Source organism: Tamandua tetradactyla, chromosome 10 (genome assembly GCF_023851605.1).
Source record: "Tamandua tetradactyla isolate mTamTet1 chromosome 10, mTamTet1.pri, whole genome shotgun sequence".
Taxonomy (NCBI): domain Eukaryota; kingdom Metazoa; phylum Chordata; class Mammalia; order Pilosa; family Myrmecophagidae; genus Tamandua; species Tamandua tetradactyla.
The window spans coordinates 16,578,799-16,605,074 of NC_135336.1; the positions used below are offsets into that span (position 1 = coordinate 16,578,799).

Sequence of the window (26,276 nt, forward strand, 5' to 3'; positions counted from 1 at the left end):
CACGACATCACACTTGGGAGCAAAAAGCTATTTAAGATCAGGCTTTAAAATATCAAGTCAAGACATAGTTACCATACGCACATTTGGAGAAATGACAAAAGGGTTGTCAGATTCATTTTTCTGTTTCCCAGAGATGGTACCAATTCCCAGACCCTATGTAATGGGCTCTGATTCTCACTGACCTTTTTCTTTTTCTTTTATTAGAGAAGTTGTGGGTTTATAGAATAATCATGCATACAACACAGCATTCCCATAAACAACCTTATTATTAACACTTTGCATTGGTGTGGAACATTTGTTACAATTGATGATAAAGACATTTTAATAATTATATTATTAACTACAGGCATTGGTTTAACTTAGGGTTCACTGTTCATGCAGTGTTGTTCCATAGAGTTTCTGAAATTTTTATTGTCTTACCATGTAGGTAAGATAACATTTCCCCTTTTAATTGCATTCAGATATATATTTTAGTGCTGTTAATCACATTCACAGTAGTGTGCTACCATCACCACCATCCATTACTCAAACATTTCCATCATTCCAAGTAGGAACCCTATACATTTTAAGCCTTAACTTCCCATTCCCTATCCACAGCCCACCCTTGGTAATATATTCTAGATTCTGACCCTATGAGTTAGCTTATTCCAATTAATTCAAATCAAGGGAGATAATACAACATTTGTCCTTTCTTATCTGGTTTATTTCACTCAACATGATGTCTTCATGGTTCATTCATGTGGTCCATATGTATTAGAACTTCATTCTTTTTTGCTGAATAATATTCCATTGTATAGATATACCACATTTCGTTTATCCATTCATTAATGGACACTTGTGTTACTTCAATCTTTTGGTAATTATGAATGATGGCACTATGAATATCAGTCGTGAAAATATCTGTTTGAGCATCTGCTTTCCATTCTTTGGGGTGTATATTTAGAAGGGGCATCGCGAGGTCGTATGGTAATTCCATACTCCATTTTTTAAGGAACTGCCACAATGTCTTCACAGCTGTTGCAACATTTTTACATGGCCACCAGCATTGAATGAGGGCTCCTATTTCCAACCATTCTAATGGGTGTGAAATGGTATCCCGTTGTGGTTTTGCTTTGCATTTCCCTCATGGCTAATGATGTTGAGCATCTGTCATATGATTCTGGCCATCTGTATATCTTCTTTGGAGAGATGACTATTCAAGTCTTTTCCCATTTTCAAGTTGGATTGTTTGTCTTTTTGTTGTCAGGTTGAAGGATTTCTTTATATATTCTCAATATTAAATCTTTAACAGATATGTAATTTCCAGATGTTTTTCCATCTTGTAGATTGCTGTTTTACTTTCATAAAAAATGCACAGAAGTTTATGATTTTGATGAGGTCCCATTTTTCTACTTTTTCTTTTGTTGCTTGTGTTTTGGGTGTAAAGTCTAAGAAGCCATTGTTTGACACAAGGTCCTGAATACGTTTCCCTATGTTTTCCTCTAGGAGTTTGATAGTTCTGGGTCTTATATTTAGTTGTATGATCCATTTTGAGTTGATTCATATATAAGGTATGAGGTACAGTTCCTCCTTTCTTCTTTTGTAATGAAAATCCAGTTTTCTCAGCAGCATTTGTTGAAGTTTTTTTTTCTTCAACTATTTTGACTATTTTTTTCCTATGGAGTGGCTTTGTCCCCTTGTCAGAAATCAGTTGGCCATAAATATGAGGGTCAATTTCTGAGTTCTCAGTTCAATCCCATTGGTCTATAATCTGTCCTTGTGCCAGTACCATGCTGTTTTGATTACTGTAGCCTTGTAATAAGTTTTAAAATTGGGAAATGTGAATCCCCCCAACTTCATTCTTCTTTTTCAAGATAACTTTAGCTATTTGGGTCTCCTTACCTTTCTATCCAAATTTGATGATTGGGTTTTACATGTTTGCAAAGAAGTATGTTGGAATTTGTTTGGGATTGTGTTGAATATATAAATCACTTTAGGTAGGATAAAAATCTTGCCAGTATCTAGTCTTCCAATCCATGAACTTGGAATGTCCTTCCATTTATTTAGGTCTCCTTTGATTTTTTTTTTTTAGCAATGTTTTGTAGTTTTAGGTGTACCCATCCTTTACATCCTTGGTTAGATTTATTTCTAGATATTTGATCTGTTTGTTACTATTGAAAATGCATTTTTTTTCTTGATTTCTTCTTCCAGTTGTTCATTGCTTGTGTATAGAAGCACTACTCATTTTGGGGTGTTGATCTTGTACCCCAGCACTTTGCTGAATTAATTTATTAGCTCTAGGAGCTTTGTTACAGACTTTTCAGGATTTTATGTAAATAAGATCATATCATCTGCAAATAGGGAAAGTTTTACTTTTTCCTCTTCAGTCTGGATGCCTTTAATTTTTCTTGCCTAATTGCTCTGGCTAGAACTTCCAGTACAATGTTCAAGAATAGTGGTATTAGTGAGCATCCTTGTCTCTTAGAGAGAAAGCATTCACTCTTTCATCTTAAATAGGATGTTAGCTGTGGGCTGTTAATATATGCCCTTTATTATGTTGAGGAAGTTTCTTTCTATTCCTAGTGCTCTGTTTTTATCAAGAAGGGTGTGCCAGTTTGAATCTTTTGTGTACTCCAGAAAAGCCAGGTTCTTTAATCATGAGTCAGTATTGCTGGGTGGGATATTTTTTATTGTTCCCATGGAGATGTGACCCACCCAATTGTGGGTGGCAACTTTGATTAGATGGTTTGCTTGGAGATGTGTCTCCAACCATTCAAAGTGGAGTTGCTTACCAGAGCACTTTAAGAGGGAACCATTTTGGAAAAAGCTTTAGAACCAACAGAGCCCACACAGCCAGAGGTCTTTGGAGATGCAGAAGGAAAATGCTTCCTGGGAAGCCTTATGAAATGAGAAGAAGAAGCTCTGTGCCTTTCCAGCCAACAGAGGTGTTATTGACCCATTGGTTTTTCTTGAATCAAGGTATCTTTACCTGGATGCCTTAATTTGGACATTTTCATGGCCTTAGAACTGTAAACTTGCAACTTAATAAATTCCCCCTTTTAAAAGCTATTCTGTTTCTGGTATATTGCATTCTGGCACCTTTTACAAACAAAAACAAAAGGGTATAAAATTTTGTCAAATGCCTTTTCTGCATTAATTGAGATGATCATGTGGGTTTTTTCCTTTATTATGTTAACATGGTATATTACATTAATCAATTTTCGTAGGTTGAACTAACCTTGTACATGTGGAATAAATCCCACTTGATCATGGTGTATAATTCTTTTAATATGCTGTTGGATTTGGTTTGCTAGGATTTTGTTGAGGATTTTTGCGTCTATATTCATAAGAGATATCGGTCTGTTGTTTTCTTGTGGTATGCCTATCTGGTTTAGGTATGAGGTCGATGTTGGCGTCAAAAATGAATTAAGGACTTCCGGAGAAGATGGCGGCTTAGTAGGATGCGCGGGTCTTAGTTCCTCCTCCAGAATAGCAACTAAAGAAACAGAAACAATACGAAACAGCTCCCGGAGTCACGACAGAGACCAAAAAGATAGCGTACCCCATTCTGGAACAGCTGAACGGGCAGGGAGAATCTGCTGCCGTGAGATACCCGAGGGGCGCGCGTTTTCCCGGCCGGGGCGGCTGGCGACTGGGGTCCCCTCCATGCAGGTGGCTCCCCGGTCTGACTGGGAACGTTGGATAGCGGGGCCCTCCCGTCACGCTTGGCGTTTCGGGCCAGCTGGGCAATTAGGACCGGCACTGTCCCAAGCCGCGGCGGCCAGCGACCCCCACCTCCATGCGCGGTTTCCCGGGCCGACTGCCGTGCAGACAGACGAGCGCCACGAGCGCCACCTACTGGGCAGGAAAAGAAAAACAGAGCCCAGAGATTTCACAGAAAAATCTTTCAACCAGCTGGGTCCCACACCCAGGGAAATCTGATCAAATGCCCAGACACCAGCAGAAAATAATGGATGACGCTCGGAAAATTGAAGATATGGCCCAGTCAAAGGAACAAACCAATAGTTCAAATGAGATACAGGAGCTGAGACAACTAATGCTGAATATACGAACAGAAATGGAAAAACTCTTCAAAAACCAAATCAATAAATTGAGGGAGGACATGAAGAAGACATGGGCTGAACAAAAAGAAGAAATAGAAAATCTGAAAAAACAAATCACAGAACTTATGGGAGTGAAGGACAAAGAAGAAAAAATGGAAAAAACAATGGATACCTACAATGGTAGATCTAAAGAGACAGAAGCTACAATTAGTGAACTGGAGGATGGAACATCTGAATTCCAAAAAGAAACAGAAACTATAGGGAAAAGAATGGAAAAACTTGAGCAGGGGATCAGGGAACTGAATGACAATATGAAGCGCACAAATATACGTGTTGTGGGTGTCCCAGAAGGAGAAGAGAAGGGAAAAGGAGGAGAAAAACTAATGGAAGAAATTATCACTGAAAATTTCCCAACTCTTATGAAAGACCTAAATTTGCAGATCCAAGAAGTGCAGCGCACCCCAAAGAGAATAGACCCAAATAGGCGTTCTCCAAGACACTTACTAGTTAGAATGTCAGAGGTCAAAGAGAAAGAGAGGATCTTGAAAGCAGCAAGAGAAAAACAATCTGTCACGTACAAGGGAAACCCAATAAGACTATGTGTAGATTTCTCAGCAGAAACCATGGAAGCTAGAAGACAGTGGGATGATATATTTAAATTACTAAAAGAGAAAAACTGCCAACCAAGACTCCTATATCCAGCAAAATTGTCCTTCAAAAATGAAGGAGAAATTAAAACATTTATAGACAAAAAGTCACTGAGAGAATTTGTGACCAAGAGACCAGCTCTGCAAGAAATACTAAAGGGAGCACTAGAGTCAGATACGAAAAGACAGAAGAGAGAGGTATGGAGTAAAGTGTAGAAAGAAGGAAAATCAGATATGATATATATAATACAAAAGTCAAAATGGTAGAGGAAAATATTATCCAAACAGTAATAACACTAAAAGTTAATGGACTGAATTTCCCAATCAAAAGACATAGAATGGCAGAATGGATTACGACCCAGCAATACCACTGCTAGGTATCTACTCAAGGGACTTAAGGGCAAAGACACAGATGGACATTTGCACACCAGTGTTTATAGCAGCATTATCTACAATTGCAAAGAGATGGAAACAGCCAAAATGTTCATCAACAGACGAGTGGCTAAACAAACTGTGGCGTATACCTACGATGGAATATTATGCAGCTTTAAGACAGACTAAACTTATGAAGCATGTAATAACATGGATGGACCTAGAGAACATTATGCTGAGTGAGTCTAGCCCAAAACTAAAGGACAAATACTGTATGGTCCCACTGATGTGAACCGACATTTGAGAATCAGCTTGGAATATATCTTTGGTAACAGAGACCAGCAGGAGTTAGAAACAGGGTAAGATAATGGGTAATTGGAGCTGAAGGGATACAGACTGTGCAACAGGACTAGATACAAAAACTCAAAAATGGACAGCACAATAATACCTAAGTGTAATGTAACTAGGTTGGAACACTGAATGAAGCTGCACCTGAAATATGGTTTTTTGTTTGTTTGTTTGTGTGTTTGTATCTTTTGTTTTTGTTTTATTCTTTTTCCTTTTTATATATATATAGATATTATTAGTATTATTATTTTAATTCTCTTCTCTATATTAGCATTCTATATCTTTTTCTGCTGTTTTGCTAGTTCTTTTCCTAAATCGATGCAAATGTACTAAGAAATGATGATCATACATCTATGTGATGATACTAAGAATTACTGAGTGCATTTGTAGAATGGAATGATTTCTAAATGTTGTGTTAATTTCTTTTCTTTTTTTTGATTAATAAAAAAATTTTAAAAAAATGAATTAAGGAGTATTTCCTCCCCCTCCTCTTTTTTTTTTTTTTGGAAGAGTTTGAGCAGAATTGAAGTCTTTTTGGAATGTTTGACAGAATTCCCTGTGAAGCCATCTAGTTCTTTGTTGGGAGGATTTTGATTACTTATTCAATCTCTTTACTACTAATTAGTTTGTTGAGATCTTCTATTTCTTCCTGTCGTAGATAGTTTGTTGTATATCTAAGAATTTGTCCATTTCATCTAGGTTATCTAATTTATTGGTGTACAGTTATTCATAGTATCCTCTTATAGTCCTTTTTATTTCAGCAGGGTTGGTAGCTGTTCTAGTTTGCTAGCTGCTAGAATGCAACATACCAGAAACAGAATGGCTTTAAAAAGGGGGAATTTAATAAGTTGCTAGTTTACAGTTGTAAGGCTGAGAAAATGTCCCAATTAAAATAAGTCAATAGAAATGTCCAAACTAAGGCATCCAGGGAAAGAGACCTTCGTTCAAGAAGGTGATTGAAGTTCAGGGTTTCTCTCTCAAGTGAAAAGCACATGGTGAACACAGTCAGGGCTTCTCTCTCAAGTGGAAAGGCATATGGTGAACACGGGGTCATCTGTTAACTTTCTCTCCTGGCTTTCTGTTTCATGAAGCTCCCTAGGAAGAAGCATTTTCCTTCTCCAAAGGTCGCTGACTGGAGGACTCTGCTCCTAGTGGCTATGTCATTCTTCTCTACTCTCTCTGAATCTCCCAGATTTCTCCAAAATGTTTCCTCTTTTATAGGATTCCAGCAAAGTAATCAAGAGCCACCTGGAATGGGTGGAGACGTGTTTCCACCTAATCCAGTTTAGCAACCACTCTTGATTGAGTCACATCTACAGGAAAATAATCTAATTAAAGTTTCAAACATACAGTACTGAATAGGGATTAGAAGAAAGGACTGCCTTTACAAAATGGGATTAGGATTAAAACATAGCTTTTCTAGGGTACATACATCTTTTCAAACCAGCACAGTACCAATGTCCACATTTTCATTTCTGATTTTCATTATTTGTCCTCTCTCTTTCTTCCTCAGTCTAGCTAAAGGTTTGTCCATTTTATTGGTCTCTTCAAAGAAACAACTTTTGGTTTTGTTGACTATTTTTTGTTGTTGTTTTTTCATTTATCTCTGATCTAACCTTTTTTATTTCCTTCCTTCTGCTCATTTTGGGTTTTTCTTTTTCTAGTTCTTCCAGTTTTGAGGTTAGGTATCTTATTTAAAATCTTACTTCCTTTTTAATAGAAGCATTTAGAGCTATAAATTTCCCTCTCAGCACTGCCTTTGCTGCATCCCATTAGTTTTGGCATGTTGTATTTTCATTTGCCTCAGTCATTTCCTAATTTTGCTTATAATTTACTCTTTAACACATTGGTTATTTAAGAGTATGTTTAATTTTGACATATTAAAAAAAAATTCTTCCCTGTTATTGCTTTCTGGCTTCATTCCATTGTCACTGGAAAATAGATATTGTGTGATGTATCACGGAAGGGGCAGTGATATGTTCTAACTGGAATAGACACATACTCTGGATATGGGTCTGCCTTCCCTGAACACAGTGCTTCTGCCAAAACTACTATTTGTGGACTTACAAAATGCTTTTTCCATCATCATGCTATTTCACACAGCATTGCTTCTGATCAAGGAACCCATTTCATAGCAAATGAAGTGGGGGAATGGGCACATACTTATGGAATTCTCTGGTCATACCACGTGTACTGGTTTGAAAGGATGTATGCCCCCTAGAAAAGCCATGTTTTAATCAAAATCCCATTTCATAAAGGTAGAATAATCCCTATTCAATACTGTATGTTTGAAACTGTAATCAGATCATCTCCCTGGATGATGTGGTTTAGTCAAGAGTGGTTGTTAAGATGGATTAGGTGATGACATGTCTCCACCCATTTGGGTGGGTCTTGATTGGTTTATTGGAGTCCTATAAAAGAAAATGTTTTGGAGAATGAGAGATTTGGAGAGAGCAGAGAATGCTGTGGCACCACGAAGCACAGAGTCCATCAGCCAGCGCTTTGGAGATGAAGAAGGAAAACACCTCCCGGGGAGTTTCATGAAACAGGAAGCCAGGAGAAGAAGCTAGCAGATGATGCCACGTTCATAATGTGCCCTTCCAGATGAGAAAGGAACCCTGACCGTGTTCACCGTGTGCCTTTCCAGATGAGAGAGAAACTCTGACTGTGTTCACCATGTGCCCTTCCACTTGAGAGAGAAACTCTGAACTTTATCGGCCTTCTTGAGCCGAGGTATCTTTCCCTGAATCCCTTAGATTGGACATTTTATAGACTTGTTTTAAATGGGACATTTTCTAAGCCTTAAAACTGTAAACTAGCAACTTATTAAATTCCCCTTTTTAAAAGCCATTTTGTTTGTGGTATATTGCATTCTGGCATACATCCATACAGTGGAAAAGCCTCTTGAAGACTCAATTATGGTGCCAAATAGGTGGCAATACCTTTCGGGGCTGGAGCAGTGTTCTCCAGGAGGCTGTTGTATGCTCTGAATCAGCGTCCATTCTATGGTGCTATTTCTCCCGTAGCCAGGATTCATGGATCCAGGAATCAGAGAGTGGAATTAACAGTGGCACCATTCACTATCACCTCTAGTGATCCACTGGAAATAAAAAGACTTTGCTTCCTGTTCCTACAGCCTTAGGCTCTGCTGGTCTACAGATTTTAGATCCAAATGGAGGAGTGCTCCTACCAAGAGACAGAACAATGATTCCGTTGAACTGGAAGTTAAGACTGCCACCTGGCCACTTTGGACTTCTCATGCCTCTGAATCAACAGGCAAGGAAAAGGATTACTGTTACTGACTTGGGTGATTGATCCTGATTATCAAAGAGAAATAGGACTGCAACTATACAATGGAGGTAAAGAAAAGTTTTCCTGGAATATAGGAGATCCCCTATATTCCATCTCTTAGTACTACTCTTAGTACTAAGGGCATCTCTTAGTACTACTATGCCCTGTAACTAAAGTCAATGGAAAAGTACAACAACCCAATTCAGGCAGGATTACCAATGGCCTAGAAACTTCAGGAATGAAGGTCTGTGTCACCCCACTAGGAAAAGAATCATGGCCAGCTGAAGTACTTGCTGAGGGTAAAGGGAACATGGAATGGATGGGTAGTGGAAAAAGGTAGTGATAAATATGAAGTACAAACATGGGATCACTTACAGAAATGAGGACTCTAATGGTTTGACATTTCTTCCTTGCTTTGTTATGAGGATGTTTGTATTTTTACATAAAGCAAATGTCTTTGTTTTCATCTCTATCTTATTTCCTTATCAAATGATAAAAGTTATATTGTTCATGTCCTAGTATTTAATTTATAAATATCAAGTTTAAGAGTGGATGCTGCCTAAAGACCTGCACCCTATTCTGGGGAGATTTAGCAAATTTCTGACTGTACACAGGACAGTTGAGTATTGTTAGGCAAAAAAATATGTCTGTTATTGCACTCTATTTAGAGATTAAGTTTGGTTTAAGGCGATGTGTGTAGCTGCCAGGTTGACAAGGGGTGGACCGTTATGGTTAGATTCATGTGTCAACTTGGCTAGGTGATTGTGCTCAGTTGTCTAGTCAAGCAAGCACTGACCTAACCATTACTACAAGGACATTTTGTGGGTGGTTAATACACCAGAAGGCTGGTTTATTAAATCATCAGTTGGTTGCATCTATGGCTGATTACATCTACGATCAACTAAGGAGTGTCTCCTGCAATGAGAGAATCCAATCAGTTGGGTTGTTTAATTCAATCAGTTGAAGGCTTTTAAGGGAAAGGTGCTGTCCACACACACAGAACAGAAGTTTCATCTCAACTTTAGCTAGCCACCCTCTCCTGGGAAATTCATTGAAGACCTTCATCGGAGTTGCCAGCTCGCACCCTGCCTTACAGAGTTTGGACTTTTATAAAATCTCACATTTACAGATAATCTGCTGTTTGTTCTGTTTCCCTAGAGAACTCTGACTAATACAGCATTGCTTGTAGGACAGCTCTAGTGGTGATGAACTCTCTTAGCTTTTATTTGTCTGGGAACGTCTTAATCTGTCTCTCATTTTGAAATAAAGTCTTGCTAGGTAAAAAATTCTTGGCTGGCAGGTGTTTTCTTTCAGCACTTTAGGTATTTAAGCAAGTCCCTTCTTGCTTCCATGGTTTTGATGGGAAATTGGCACTCAACCTAATTGGGATTCCCTTGTACATAACACATTGCTCTTCTCTTGAAGCTTTCAGAACTCTTTCCCTGTCTGTTGCATTGGATAGTGTGATCAATATATGAAGGGATGTATTTTTCTTCTTGTTTATCTGTTTGGTGTTCTCTGGGCTTCTTGGATGTGCATATTCAGATGTTTTGCTAAGTTTGAGGATTTCTCTGTCATTATTTCTTTGAATATTCCTTCTGCCCCTTTCTCTCTTTCTTTTCCTTCTGAGAATCTGATAATGTATATATCGGAATGCTTGATGGTGTCCCACAGGTTTTTTAGATTATTTTCACTTTTTATAATTATTTTTTCTTTCTATTCCTGAACCTGACTCATTTCAAGTTCCCTAATTCTTTCTTTTGCCAGCTCCAATCTGCTCAAATCCTCCTGGAATTTTTCATTTTAATGATTATGGTTCTGCTTGGCTCCTTTTTAAAATTTCTCTTTATTAAGATTTTCATATTGCTCATTCATTGTTTCCCTGATATCCTTTCATTCTTTCTCTGTATTTTCCTTCATCTCCTTGGGCATTTTAAAGATCATTTTAAAAATTCTTCATTCAGGAAGCTGCATCTGATCTATAGTTTTTTTTTGTTTGTTTTGTTTTTTTTTCTCTTATATATTTTTGTACTTTTTATTTTTATTTGTGTTTTCTCTCTGTGTTATCACTTTATTTCTTTTTCTGTTGTAGTGCTATTTCTTTCTCTAAATCGATGCATATGTACTGAGAAATGATGACCATACACCTATGTGATGATATTAAGAATTACTGATTGCATATGTAAAAAAAAAAAAAAAATTCTTCATTCAGTATGTCCACATTCTCATCTTCACTGGTGTTTTCTGTATTTTTAGCCTTGTCCTTTAGATAGGCCATCATTTCCTGTTTCTTTGTTTTTGTCTTGTACTTTTTTGAAGCACACTGAACATTTTAATATTTAAAAACGTTAACTCTGGGATTTACTCCTGGGATGTCTGTTTCTTGATTTTATAACCAGCTAGTGATAAGATAGATTTTCTTGAGCTTTATCCCCCCATCAGGTAGGTCTGCCCAGACGAATGCAGTGTGCAGGATTTTCCCATTTGTCTGTGCCTCTGCCTCATCCTGGGCTTTTGCTCCTTAGGTGTTTCAGAGTTCCCCTGTTCACATGTGTTTCCTCACCATCTCTGTTCCCCAGGAGACACACCTCCCTCTCTCAGGTGTCTGGAGCCCACAAGCCTCTGTCCCAGATTGCCCAGCTCTATAGTTTCTTGCACTCATTTGTTATCTCAAGCTGCTTTTGCCTAGAGAACAAATTCTGAGAGGTGGGGCACACTTGAGAGGACTTTTCCAGGTCAATTTTTCAGAGCATAACAGGGGCAGGGACCTGTGAAGCGGGTGCAGACTGGCTCGATAGTGCCCTGAGGAGGGAATCCAGAAGGACTCCAAAAACTTCTTCCATGGATCCCCAAAGCTGAGGTTTCCTGACCTGCCCAGCAAATGCAGTCCTTCATCTAACATTCTTCCACAACCCTGAGAAAACGTAGCTCCTGTAAGTGTCCTCCACCACAGTTTCTGTCCTGGGTGGATGAAACAATGGCTGCCCTCGTAACCAGGCCCCCAGTGATCTGAAGTCACCAATCAGAAGCTGTGATCAGTGATTAGCTGTGTCTACACCTGGTCGTGTGGATTAGGGTTTTTATGTTCTTCTCTGTCACCAACAAACTAGCCAGGGGCTGAAAACCCCATGGCAGCCTGCCGTGAGGCTATGGGATGGATGCCAGTAGCCACTGTATGGAAAGAGCAATTTACTGTTCTTTACCATAATTTATCAGCCTCTTCCTCCTGTTCTTCCCTGGATGCTGTACACTGTTATTCTGGCCTCTGGAGGTTTAAAATAATTGTTTCCGGCTGTTCCTGCCTAATTGTTATTCTGGTGGAAGAACCGGGTCTTGAAGCTCCCCCTCCACCATTTCCCACCAACCACACCAGGAGACCCTCCCTGAAGGGAGTCAAATACCCACCAAAGGCAGTTACGTAAGTTCCCATCACCTCTCAAAAGGTAGGGTTCATGGGTGTGGGAAATTTGGAGGGAGTGATCGGGGATAATGAAGTTGAGTATAGTTAATTTTTATGGGAAATGAGTGGCACCCATTGGCATTCCTAAGTGTTTAGAAGTTGCAAGAAACAGGCTGCTATGATTGCTTATGGGTAGGAGCTGGTGAACAAGAGGGGTTGTGAGATCAAGATTTCAGGGACACCCTAATCCTACTTGATTAAAAAATGTCATAGTGAGACTTGACTCTAGAGGAGAGAAATAAGGAAATGATCAGAATGTCCTGACAAAGCTCAAAAATGATTTTAGAGTTAGGACAGTAACATATTAACAAGTTTCTAATAAGAGGATACAGCTTTTTTGTTTTCTGTTCTTTTTTTGTTTGTTCTTTTTTAAAAACACTTGTCCACATATATGCTTTTGTGTATTGGCAGTTATAATTTTGAGTTACCTTGCCACCATTCACTTAAATACTCCATGACTAGGGCTTTTGTATGTCTTCCAAATTTTCACATATCTTTATCCAAATTACTCACATCCCACTCCCCCACACCCAATATTCTTTCCTTAGGAAACTGGCATGCTTCATAATCACCTACAAGGGCTTAATGCACAGAATGCTGGCCCCAACAGAATTTCAGACTCAATAGGCCTAGGAGGGAGCCCTAGAATTTGCATTTCTAACAAGTTCCACTGCCTAAGGGTTTAACTAGTAGAACAGGGGTGCCATGGCAGGTAGCATTTTATTGCATATTTCTAGATTCCTGTCTAGTTAGAACAAGTCCCCAATATTGCCATGATGTATGTTCTAGTTTGCTAGCTGCCAGAATGCAACACACTAGAAATGGATTGGCTTTTAATAAAAGGGGATTTATTTTGTTAGTTCTTCAGAGGAAAGGCAGCTAACTTTCCACTGAGGTTCTTTCTTATGTGGGAAGGCACAGGATGATCTCTGTTGGCCTTCTCTCCAGAACCTTTGGTTTCCAATAAACTTTCCCTGGGGTGATTCCTTTCTGCATCTCCAAAGGCCTGGGCTGAGCTGCTAGTGCTGAGATGAGGAGTGCTGAGATGAGGAATGCCGAGCTGCTTGGGCTATGCTACATTGCACTCTCTCATTTAAGCACCAGCCAATTAAGTCAAACGTCATTCATTGCAGCAGGCATGCCTCCTAGCTGACTGCAGATGTAAATCAGCAACAGATGAGGTTCACCTACCATTGGCTCATGTCCACAGCAACAGAACTAGGTGCCTTCACCTGCCCAAGTTGACAACTGAATCTAACTACTACAATGTATAAGTGCGTCTTTCTTCACTGCCCTATTAGCATCTCTTTTGCAGTTTTCTTTTTTTGTTAGTTTGCTAAGTATTAGGTATGCTCCTGAAATTTGTTTTTATTTGTACATCTTTCATTAGTTTCAGTGGAACTAAAAATGTTCCTCTAGGATACTTCTTGGCATATGCATTTTACCCCTTTCTTCCCTCTCCCTGATCACTGTGTGGGAGTTGCCATTATAAAAAGTGGACAGCAAGAGGACAAGTCCCTTAGTGTCTGGGGGTGCCATGCACTGTCTAGAGGCACACACAGTATTGGGACGGGACTGTCCTGGCTCTCCTGACCTCCTCTGCTCCTCCTCCTAGGTGTCTATGCACCTGCATTCTGTTAAAAAAGACAAAACAAAATAGAAGCTGATCTGAATAGGACTAATGTAAATCAGAACACAGGTTAAAGGATGGTAAGGTCCATATTTTAAAACTTCAACTTCTGTGTGAGACCAACGGAAGAGATGTTTATTTGGTGCAAAGTCTATATTTTGGGTAATGCATTACCTAATTTAACTTGTATGGCCAGTTTATTCATACACCATAGTTACATGGAATCTTTTCTTTTTTAATTAAAAAAAATTTTTTAATACAAAAAAACACCAAATAAACGCAAACATTCTTAACTTTTGATCATTCTGTTCTACATATATAATCAGTAATTCACAATGTCATCACATAGTTGCATATTCATCAACATGATCATTTTTTGGAACATTTGCATCTATTCAGAAAAAGAAATAAAAAGACAACAGAAAAAAATTCATACATACCATACCCCTTACCCTTCCATTTCATTGATCACTAGCATTTCAACCTAAATTTATTTTAACATCTGTTCCCCCCATTATTTATCTTTATTCCATATATTTTACTCATCTGTTGAGAAGGTAGATAAAAGGAGCATCTGACACAGGTTTTCACAATCACACAGTCACATTGTGAAAGCTATATCATTATATAATCATCTTCAAGAAATATGGCTACTGGAACACAGCCCTACATTTTCTGGCAATTCCCTCGAGCCTCTCCATTACATCTTGACTAACAAGGTGGTGATATCTATTTAATGCATAAGAATAACCTCCAGGATAACCTCTAGACTCTGTTTGGAATCTCTCAGCCACTGACACTTTATTTTGTCTCATTTCACTCTTCCCACCTTTTGATCGAGAAAGTTCTCTCAATCCCTTGATGCTGAGTCTCAGCTCATTCTAGGATTTCTGTCCCATGTTGCCAGGAAGGTCCACACCCCCAGGAGTCATGTCCCACGTAGACAGGGGGAGGGCAGTGAGTTTGCTTGTTGTGTTGACTGGAGAGAGAGGACATATCTGAGCAACAAAAGAGGTTCTCTTGGGGGTGACTCTTAGGCCTAATTTTAAGTAGGCTTGATCTATCCTTTGTGGGGTTAAGTTTCTTATGAACAAACCCCAAGATTTGCAAATACTTTTTTATTCACTGTTCAAATCACTCTGGGATTTATCAGGGCATCACTCTGGACAAACCAACAAAATCTCATGCCCTACTCAAGGTTCCATGTACTTATGCTTATGATAATTGAACACTTATGGTGTTCAATTAAGCTTTCTACAAAAGTTATATTAGGAACTGCACTAGTCAAAATATACATTTTGTAGCAAATAAACATTTTTTGCTTTAGTCTCACACATAAATTAAAAATTTTAAATATTAATCACCATCTATTTTCAGCACCCTGCAGTAATGACATTCCTTTGTTCTTCCTCAGGTTACATGGAATCTTGACTAGAGCATAAGATCTTGTTGGCTTGTACAAGTTAGTTATTGCCCTGGTACATCCCAGAGTAATTTGGGCAAAGAATAAAAAAGTATTTGCAAATACTTTTTTAGTCTCCTTTGGGGACTGGGGAAAAAGGAAGAAATATCAAACTTCCCATCTGGAGAACTCCTGATATTCTTACAAGCAGTGGAGACAACCAATTCAATAGGCTGAGCCATCGATCTTGGGGTTCACCCCTATGAAACTTATTCCTGCAAAAGAGAAGCTAAGCCTACTTATAGAGAACCTCTTTTGTTTCTCAGATGTGGCCTATCTGTAAGCCAACTTGGCAGGTGAACCCACTGCCCTACCCCCTGACAGGGGACAGGACTCCCAGGGGTGTAAATCTCCCTGGCAATGTGGAACAGAACTCCCAGGGATGACTCAGGGCCCAGCATCATAGGATTAAGAAAGGGTTCTTGACCAAAAGGGAAAAAAGAAAAATGAAACAAAATAAAATTTCCATGTCTGAGAGATTTTAAACAGAGCTGAGTGGTTATTCTGGAGATTATTCTTATGCAGTATATAGATATCCCTTTTTAGTTTATGGGACATTGGAAAGGTTAGAGAGAAGTATCTGAAACTTCTGAACTGTGTTCCAGTAGTCTTGATTCTTGAAGACAATTGTGCAGCTACATAGGTTTTACAGTGTAACTAGGTGACCGTGAAAACCTTGTGGCTGATGCTCCCTTTATCCAGGGTATGGATAGAAAAGTAAAAAAAAATAAGGACAATAAATAAATAATAGTGGGGATAAGGGGTAAAAAAATGGGTAGATGGAAATACTAATGGTCAATGAGAGAGAAGAATAAGGGGGTATGGGATGTATGAGTTTTTTTCTTTTTTCTTTTTATTTTTTTTTCTGGAGTGATGCAAATGTTCTAAAAATGATCATGGTGATGAATTCACAACTATGTGATGATATCATGAGCCACTGATTGTATACTTTATATTGACTGTATATGTGTGATGATATCATAATAAAAATATTGTTAAAAATTAGTTAACAAATGTACAAATTTAAAAATGGTTTTGCATGAGGAAGAACAAAGGAATATCATTACTGCAGGGTGTTGAAAATAGATGGTAATCAATATTTTAAAATTTTAACTTATGTGTGAGACAAAAGCAAAAAATTTTTATTTGCTACAAAATTTATATTTTGACTAGTGCAGTTCCTAATATAACTTATGTGGACAGCTTAATTGAACACCATAAGTACATGGAACCTTGAGTAGGTCATAAGATTTTGTAGGTTTGTCCAGAGTAATGCCCCAATAAATTCCAGAGTGATTTGAACAGTGAGTAAAAAAGTATTTTCAAAGTCTTCTTGGGGAAATGGTGAAAAAGGGGGAAAATTGAACTTCCCCAAGTGGAGAATTCTTGATATTCTCACAAGCAGTGCGGACAACCAAAGCTATAGGTTGAGCCCCCAATCTTGGGGTTTGTTCATATGAAACTTAACCCCGCAAAGGATAGATCAAGCCTGCTTAAAATTAGGCCTAAGAGTCACCCCTAGGAGAACGTCTTTTGTTGCTCAGATGTGGCCTCTCTCTACAGCCAACACAACAAGAAAACTCACCACCCTCCCCCTGTCTACATGGGACATGACTCCCGGGGGTGTGGACCTTCCTGGCAACGTGTGACAGAAATCCTGGAATAAGCTGAGACTCAGCATCAGGGGATTGAGAAAACCTTCTTGACCAAAAGGGGGAAGAGTGAAATGAGACAAAATAAAGTGTCAGTGGCTGAGAGATTCCAAACAGAGTCTAGAGGTTATCCTGGAGGTTATTCTTATGCATTAAATAGATATCACCTTGTTAGTCAAGATGTAATGGAGAGGCTGGAGGGAACTGCCTGAGAATGTAGAGCTGTGTTCCAGTAGCCATGTTTCTTGAAGATGATTGTATAATGATAAAGCCTTCACAACGTGACTGTGTGATTGTGAAAACCTTGTGTCTGATGCTCCTTTTATCTACCTTCTCAACAGATGAGTAAAACATATGGAATAAAGATAAATAATGGGGGGAACAAATGTTAAAATAAATTTAGATTGAAATGTTAGTGATCAATGAAAGGGATGGGTAAAGAGTATGGGAAATTTTTTTCTGTTGTCTTTTATTTCTTTTTCTGAATTGATGCAAATGCAAATGATCATGTTGATGAATCATTTCTTAAGAAATGAACATGATGAATATGCAACTATGTGATGATATTGTAATTACTGATTATATTTGTAGAACGGAATAATCATATGTTAAGAATGTTTGTATTTTTTTAATTTTAAAAATTAATTAAAAAAAAAAGTCACCAGGTGCACATGTTTCTTGTAGTTCAGTGGTAGAATGCTTGCCTTTCATGCAGGAGACCGGGGTTCAATTCCTTGACCATACATCCCCCTCCCCCCAAAAAATAGAGTTACCATGGCTAAAAGATTTAAAATTCATTCTGGAGGTTACTCTTAGGTAAATCTTTATACAGATATCACAAACTGTCACAGTATGCAAAGCCTCAAGCAAAAGTGTTCCTCAAAACCCCAAGACATCTGGACACCATAAACAAGGCACAAAATAAAGAACTTAGTTAACGCTCTAACCTGGGAGGACAATCGAAATGCCCCCTGAATCCACTGTTCTGGTTTGCTAGCTGCTGGAATGCAACATACCAGAAACGGAATGGTTCTTTAAAAAAGGGAATTTAATAAGTTACTAGTTTACAGTTCTAAGGCCTATAAAATGTCCCAATTAAAGCAAGTCTATAAAAGTATCCAAAATAAGGCACCAACAAGAGGTTACCTTCACTCAAGAAAGGCCAATTAAGTTAAGGGTTTCTCTCTTAACTGGAAAGGCACATGGCAAACATGGCGACACCTGTTAGCTTTCTCTCAAGGCATCTTGTTTCATGAAGCTCTGCCGGGGCATTTTTCTGTTTTCCTTCTTCATCTCCAAAGGTCTGTAGCTGCATGGGCTCTCGTCATTCTCAAGCTTTCTCCAAAATGCCTCCTTTTTTAAAGGATTCCAGCAAACTACTCAAGATCCACCTGGAATGGGTGGAGTCACAGCTCCATCTAATCAAGGTTAATACCCTCAATTGTGCAAGTCACATCTCTGTGAAGATAATCTAATCAAGTTTCCAACCTACATTGTTGAATAGGGATTAAAAGAAACATTGCTCCTACAAGATTGGATCAGGATTAGGACATGGGTTTTCTAGGGTACATAATCCTCTCAAACTGGCAATCCGACAACCACAAACAATGTGCGTAATCTTTTTTCTTTAAAATTCCTTGCCTAAAAAACAGAAAACAAACAAAGAAAAAAAAGAGAAAAAAATTCCTTGCCTGAAAATGCCAAGGTAGACACACTCTGGGTTGCTACCTAAATCTGTGCTCCCCGAATTGCAATTCTGAGACACCCCCCCCCCAACATTAAATGACTTTTTTGCCTTGCATTTTGGTTTGTTATTTAGTGGTCAACAGTTCCATGGTGTCCAAGCCCCCTATGGGAGTAGGATATTTAAGGAAGGCCACAGAGATACACGCTGGTCAGAACAAAAGGCTGAGCACATTTAGGACACAAAACTCAAATGGGTTGTGTATAAATAGAATTAACTGACAATTGTCTAGTACCTTTTTTAGCCAAAGCTTCTTTTCTATCAAACTTCAAAGAGGGAGAAAGGGGGATGAGGAGAGAGAGAGAGAGAGAGAGAGAGAGAGAGAGAGAGAGAGAGAGAGTCCTTTCCTTTCTCCTCTTGAGAGAGAGAGAGAGAGAGAGAGAGAGAGAGAGAGAGAGAGAGAGAGAGAGAGAGAGAGAGAGAGAGAGTCCTTTCCTTTCTCCTCATGAGAGAGAGAGAGAGAGAGAGAGAGAGAGAGAGAGAGAGAGAGAGAGAGAGTCCTTTCCTTTCTCCTCATGAGAGAGAGAGAGAGAGAGAGAGAGAGAGAGAGAGAGAGAGAGTCCTTTCCTTTCTCCTCATGAGAGAGAGAGAGAGAGAGAGAGAGAGAGAGAGAGAGAGAGAGAGAGAGTCCTTTCCTTTCTCCTCATGAGAGAGAGAGAGAGAGAGAGAGAGAGAGAGAGAGTCCTTTCCTTTCTCCTCATGAGAGAGAGAGAGAGAGAGAGAGAGAGAGAGAGAGAGAGAGAGAGAGAGAGAGAGTCCTTTCCTTTCTCCTCGAGAGAGAGAGAGAGAGAGAGAGAGAGAGAGAGAGAGAGAGAGTCCTTTCCTTTCTCCTCATGATACTTCCCCTCCCAGTGGATGTCACACTAGCTCGCACTGACTGGCGGTGTAGGAGAGAGGGTTTAGAAGTAACAAGGGGGACTACCATGTGAAGGACTTCTCAAGAGACCCTGAAGCAGAAGAGAGGAGGAGACAGGAGAAGCCACTGGCAAGCCACCAGATTTGGGGAAGCCAAGGAATAGAACTGCCTTTAAAAATAGCTGGGCAGAGTCAGCAGAGCTCAAAGACTTGAAACTCGTGACTGAGCACTGTCATCCTGCTCTGCCCTGCTCCACAGACCCAGCAAAGAAAAGCAGCTCAGCCCTCCACCTCTGTGCTGGTTGAAGCTATTATGTACCCCAGAGAAGCTGTGTTTTTATCCTGATTCAGTCTGGTGGGGGCACTCATTGCTTTTAATCCTAATTCAATACTGTAGGGTGGAAACTTTTATTAGATTATTTTCACAAGGATGTGGCATGCCCAATTGTGGGTGTGACTTTTTGATAAGATGGACATGTGGCTCCACCCATTCTAGGTGGGTCTTCATTCGTTTACTGGAGTCCTTTAAAAGAGGAGACATTTTTGAGAACGACAGAAGCCTCAGAATTGATAGAGAACCTACAGAAACTTCAAAGCAGAGCTGACACAGATGCCGACACTTAGGGAACAGAGGCACAGATGTTTGGAGATGCTTGGAGCCCAGCAGATATCACTATGAGCTGTTAAGCAAACTAGAACCTGGAGAGAGCCAAGGGAAGTCAAAAGATGAAAGGTAGCCCCGGAGAAGCAAAGGAACCCCCACAGGAACAGAGGCTGAAAGCAATGGAGCCCAGGGGCCAGGGACCAGCAGATGCCAGCCACGTCATTACTCAGCTGATAGAGGTGTTCTAGACCCATTGGCCTTCCTTGAATTAAGGTATCTTTCCCTGGAAGTCTTCGTTTGGACATTTTTATAGGCTTAGAACTGTAAATTTGTAATTTATTAAACTCCCCAAAAAGCGGTTCCAGTTCTGGTATATCACATTCTGGCACCTTGCAAACTACTACAACCTCTTTTGAGTAGGACTGGAGCCCTGTTAGTCCCTCCCTTTTCCTTTCAGAGGTCATCAAGAAGCCACTGTCTATAGAAATTAATAAAGTATTCACTAAATAATGAGAGCGAGAGAGAGAGAAAAAGAAGCCACTATGCCTTTTCCCTGCATAAGTTATCCCAGAATCTAGGAACAGGGGTCAAGGAATGGGGTCAGGCAAAGACTGTGAAAAGGGGAGTTTGGCATAGAGGAAGGAATGTGGGTTTGGGGGTCTGGTAGAGCTGGGTTCAAATTTTGTCATTTACCAGCTCTGTGATGTAGGCGCGTTACGCTACAGAGGTCTCATTTTCCCCATCTGTAAAACAGGGACGACAGGACCCACTGCCCAGACAGTGGTAAGGATTAAATGAGGTATGTATATAAAGTGTATGGTATTTACCACACCGCTGGCAGATAGCAGCTATAGCTATTAATGTCATTGTTGTATGTAAACCATCTGAGTTTGTTCAGACAGCTGAACATATTATAATTTACATTATTAATAACTAACATATGTTATTCTCAGTAGATGCAGATCTGTGGATCCAAACTAGCATCTACAGCAGCTGGGAAATCACTCCACGCCTGTGGCCTGGTACCCTGGCAGCAATTTGATCTGAAGATGGCAGCCAGGGTGCTCTGGGGTAGCCTCAGCCTGCTCCGCGTGGTGTGGTGTCTCCTTCCACAGACAGGTTACGTGCACCCAGATGAGTTTTTCCAGTCACCTGAGGTCATGGCAGGTAAAGCTCCCCATGGGAGGATAAGATGAACTGCAAAGTCTGGTTGAGTTGCTGTCTGGATATTTAGTGGGGAGGGAGAAGCAGATGGTCAGTAAATTCGTGCACAAAGCCACAGTCTATCTGGGGTAAGAAATTGGGATTGGGGACTTCTCATCTTCTTGACCTTCTAGATGGTGGTATAAATAAAACAGAGCTTCTTTTATGTTTTGCTCCTTTACCAAAGCACTGAAGACTCAGGCCATCTTGGGGCTTTGGGAGCCCTGGTCCCCGAGAGCTGCCAAAGATGTATGGGTTTGGCATCTGCACATTGTTTTTATTAGTAGCTGTACTGAGCCAACAGTACAGGTCATTCAGAATGAAAGTTCTGTTGGACTTCTTGATGGAAAGATTTTAGGGTTGGACTTCCCCAGTGTCTGAGGAAGCTGACACAGAGCTGTGGCTCCAAATAATAAAACTTTTCTTAGTAGGCTGATGCTCACTTGTTAAAACTTACGTGCTTGGGCATATAGGGCACATCATGGGGATGGCTGCCAGGGACCTTAAGGCTTTCCACAGGTACTGTGGGTACATGGCTTCTTCCTTATGGTTCAAGAAGGCTGCCTGAGCTCCAGCCATCAAGTCTACCTTCCAACCACCAGAAAGGAGATAGGCATGCCAACTCACTTTAAGGCCACTTTTTGAAAGTCACATATTTTTTTCCTGTTTGCCACCCATTGGTCAGAATACATCACATGACCACACCTAGCTGCAAGGGAAGTTTGCAAATGTAATTTTTATACCTGGGCAAGTACCCAGCTAAAAAAGAGGAATTCAATGACTAAAGAAGAGGGGGAGGATGAATATGGCAGGACAACCAACTATCTCTGTCACAGGCTCAACTGATAGATTTGTTTTGTAAGCTTGAAAATAGTCTTCATTCCCACACTTAAAAAAAAAAAATCTGAGTCTGATAAAAGCAGCCAGATGTCTGGATTTGACCATAGATCTTCTGTTTCCCTTTTACCTTCTGCCATAGATAAAATGGCAAAGGCTGGAGGAACAGTAATCAAACAACCAGGAATGTTCTCAGTTGTGAGATGTTGCAGACACTGGGGTTTGGAGTTGAGCTGCAGAAATCAAGACATTTCCCTAAGGCTTTACTTCCCCCAGCCCTCTACGCTTGGGAAGTTGGGGCTCAGGGGCATAGACCAGCCCCAGGCAGCAAGTGTTCTTTTTAATTACATAAATACTGTTTGAATACAACCTTTTCATAAAAACTTCAAGTATCATAGATAAAACGAGAATCACCTAGGGCCACAGCCCCCATTACTCATTCTCTTCCCTCATTTCTGTACCTGATCCTGTATAATAAGTCACTATCATGGACGCTGACTTCTGAGATCTTCGAATCTGAGAAGAGGAATGGAGCCTCCTGCCCACCCAACCCCTTCCCCACACACTTTTCCAGGGTGCGCTGTCATGTCATCTCCCAGGCATGGTTCCTCCTGTCCCCTTCACAGGGCGGGGCCTCGGCTAAGCTCCCCGGTATTCATTTTCTATTGCTGCACAACAAATTACCAAAAACTCAGCAGCTTAAAAGAGCACCCATCTGTTAGCTTCCAGTTCTGCAGGTCAGAAGTCAGGCCTGGGCTCCTGCTCAGGCAATCACAAGGCTGAAATCAAAGTAGTATTAACTGAGCTGAGTTCTTGTTTGGAAGCTCTTGGGAAAAAAATTTGCTTCCAAGCTCACTCTTTTTTTTTTTTTTTTTTTGACTCAATTTAATCTTTAGAAAGTGGATGTATCATTACACTCTGGTTTGTTTGGATCAAATGTGCTATTGTTTTATGTGGCATGGATGTGAGGAGATGGAACTAGGATGGGAGGGGAGGGATGGCCCTGTACCTCACTCGGACCCACTGAGCAGGCACTTTGGAAGGAGACCTTCCCTCCTGTAGTCCAGTAGCTTGCAGTCGTTTGCCTCCCGATAATAACATTCGTTCCCACCTTGCTGTGTGGCCAAGAATCCTAAGGTTGTGTCCTTTCAGTTCTTAAAAGAAAACAGACAAAAAGGAAATGGAAAATAATTGGCTGTTCCTCATCCACTTTGGAAGATGGGCACTCCCTACATCCAGGGGGAAGGTTGCTCGGCTTTCTCCTGTGATCTCTGGTGTATGCCCAGCAAGGTGAGAGAAGGCTCCATGCCAGTGTCACCCCAGCGACGGGTCCAGGAAGACGCTGGATCCCAAGTTCATTCTCGCTGGTAGAATTTAGTTCCAAGTGGCTGTTGGACTAATGTCCCTATTTCCTTGGTGGGGAGCACTCCCAGCTCCTAGAAGCCACCCACATTCCTTGCCAAGGGCTCCTTCCATCTTCGGGCCGGCAATGGTGCACTGAATCCTTCTCAGGCTTTGAATCTCTGCCTGCCTTTTCTGACCAGCTGGAGAAAATTCTGCTAAAAAGGCTCTGTGATTAGGGAACTGCTCTAATATTGGAGGCCCACTCCAAATATCTCCCTATTTTAAGATGAGCTGTGTCATCTGACATAACCTAATTGCGGGAGTAAAATCCATCACAGTCCCAGTCCTAGAGCTTATGTAGATGTGTATCCTGGGGTGGGTGACTGGGAAGCCTTGGGGGCCATCCTAGAATTCGGCCTATCACATCCCCTGACCTAGACCCAGCTCACCTCTGCCTCTCTCTCTGCAGAGGACATCCTGGGCATAGAGGCTGCCCGGCCATGGGAGTTTGGCCCCAGCAGCTCCTGCCGCACGGTGGTTTTCCCGCTACTGACCTCTGGCTCTGCCTTCTGGTTGCTCCGGCTCTGGGAACTGCTGGGGCCCTGGCCAGGCCCAGTGAGTGGTTATGTGCTGCTGGTGGCACCCCGCCTCCTCTTCACTGTCCTCTCCTTTGCCCTGGACGCAGCTGTGTACCACCTGGCCCCGCTGTGGGGGGCAGAGCGCTGGAGTGCCCTGGTCCTGCTGGCCGGTTCTTACGTCACTCTAGTCTTCTACACAAGGACCTTCTCCAACTCCATCGAGGGACTGCTCTTCGCAGGGCTGCTGGTGCTGGTGTCTCCCCGCATGGCATGGGGACTCCCATCCAAGAAGCCCGCTCGAGGCCCGTGGTGGCACAGCTGGCTCCTCGGGAGCATTGTGGCTGCTGGCTTCTTCAACCGGCCCACCTTTCTGGCCTTTGCTCTGGTCCCCCTCTTCCTCTGGGGCATTTGTGGGGCCACGAATCCTGGCTTCAAGACGCTGACTGATGAGGCCCTGGTGCTTCTCCCAGGGGCAGCCCTCACAGCAATGATGTTTGTGACTGTTGACAGCTGGTACTTCTCCAGCCCATCTAGATCTAGTACCCTCGTCTTCACACCTGTCAACTTCTTGCACTACAACTTGGATCCCCAAAACCTGGCAAGGCATGGCACACATGTGCGGCTCACTCACCTGGCAGTCAACGGCTTCCTGCTCTTTGGGGTGTTACATGGCCAGGCCCTGCAGGCTGCATGGCAACAGCTTCAAGCCTGCCTCCGGGCCTTTGCACAAATGGGTTTCCTAAAGGCACTGTGTGCCCAGGGCCTGAGGTCCAGCCCCAGGTGTCACCTCCTTTTCCTCTACTTTGTACCCCTGGCCCTACTGTCTGCTTTTAGCCACCAGGAAGCACGGTTCCTGATCCCCCTTGTGGTGCCCCTTGTCCTGCTTTGCACTCCGCAGACCCAACCTGTGCCCAGGAAGGGTGCCCTGGTTCTCTTCAATGCCCTGGGAGCCCTCTTCTTTGGCTGCCTGCACCAGGGGGGCTTAGTGCCTGGCCTGGGGCACCTGGAGCAGGTGGTCCATGCACCTATGCTCCCAAGTGTGCCCACACACTACACACTCCTCTTCGCCCACACCTACATGCCCCCCCGGCACCTCCTACGCCTCCCAGGTCTGGGGTCACCTGTGGAGGTGGTGGACATGGGTGGGCCTGAGGACTGGATCCTGTGCCAAGCCCTGAACAACGTCACCACACAGTCAGTCTGCCATGCAGCAAGTGGACCATGGATCTGCCGCCTCTTCGTGGTGACCCCTGGCACCATCAGGCCTGCTGTGGAGAGGTGCGGCTTCCCCCTCAAGAATGAGACACTCATGTTTCCCCACTTAACCCTGGAGGACCCACCAGCCCTGTCTTCCTTGCTGAATGGGACTTGGAGGGATCTCCTCAGCCTTCATATCATGGAGCTAGGTGAGAAGCCTGGACAAATGGTGGAGCAGTCACTGCCCAAAGTTCAGCCAGAATCTACCACTCCACCTTGTAGGTAGGTAGTGGTGGTAGGTCAGGGACCGGGTTCTCATCCTTTCTTTTCTCTTTCAGAATTCTCACTCTGCCTCTCCTGGGCACAGCTGCTGGCTGCTCTGCCTTCTGGGTAAATGGGTACCTTTTACTTCAGAGACCAAAGATATGACCAGTCATGTTCTGATGCCAAGGTCTCCAAAGAATCCTGGCATAATCAGTGGTACCTAATGTCTGTTCCTGCCCTATTTCATTCAGCCACTGTGATGGTTTAAATATATCAAAATACCTGAATGTGAAGAGATGAACTGCTAATTAGATTCCTGAATGATCTCTCCCACACCTTCCATCACCTCTTGCTGCCATGATAACTTGTTGGCTTCTCAGGTGCCTAGAAATCAGTGAGGTAGAGACAGCATGTGACTCAGATTTAGGAGACCTGAGTTTTAGTCCTGGTCTTCTACTTAATGGCTGTGTGATTTTAAGAAAAACCCTATCTCTTCACCTAATCTGCTCTCCAAGTGTACATGGATTGGAGAGCCTCTGCGGTGTCTTGCCAGCTAAAACCGAGTCATTCCTGGGGTTTACAGTCCCCTAACTGGGCAGTAAAACTCTTTAAGCATGAAAGTTGGGAGTGTTTTTGTATTTTGTGACACTTTGATGCCTGCTGTCTCAGCGTTTGGTTATATCCAAAACAAGTAATTTTCTGTCTTTTCTCCCCACTCTCTTCTACTACTGTTCCTGACAGAGGA

The 26,276-nt window shown here is 41.6% G+C and overlaps 1 protein-coding gene across 1 annotated transcript in view; it reads left to right on the top strand.

Annotated features, from left to right (window-relative positions):
- Positions 1 to 26,151, top strand: part of PIGZ (phosphatidylinositol glycan anchor biosynthesis class Z (Gwada blood group)) — a 53,798-nt gene extending 27,647 nt beyond the window's left edge. Inside the window, 4 exon segments of the mRNA XM_077117951.1 lie at positions 11,918 to 12,114; positions 21,065 to 21,275; positions 23,962 to 25,525; positions 25,527 to 26,151. Coding sequence (XP_076974066.1) covers positions 21,065 to 21,275; positions 23,962 to 25,525; positions 25,527 to 25,557 — 1,806 coding nt within the window. The 5' untranslated portion in view covers positions 11,918 to 12,114 and the 3' untranslated portion in view covers positions 25,558 to 26,151.
- The last annotated feature ends 125 nt before the right edge of the window (positions 26,152 to 26,276 follow it).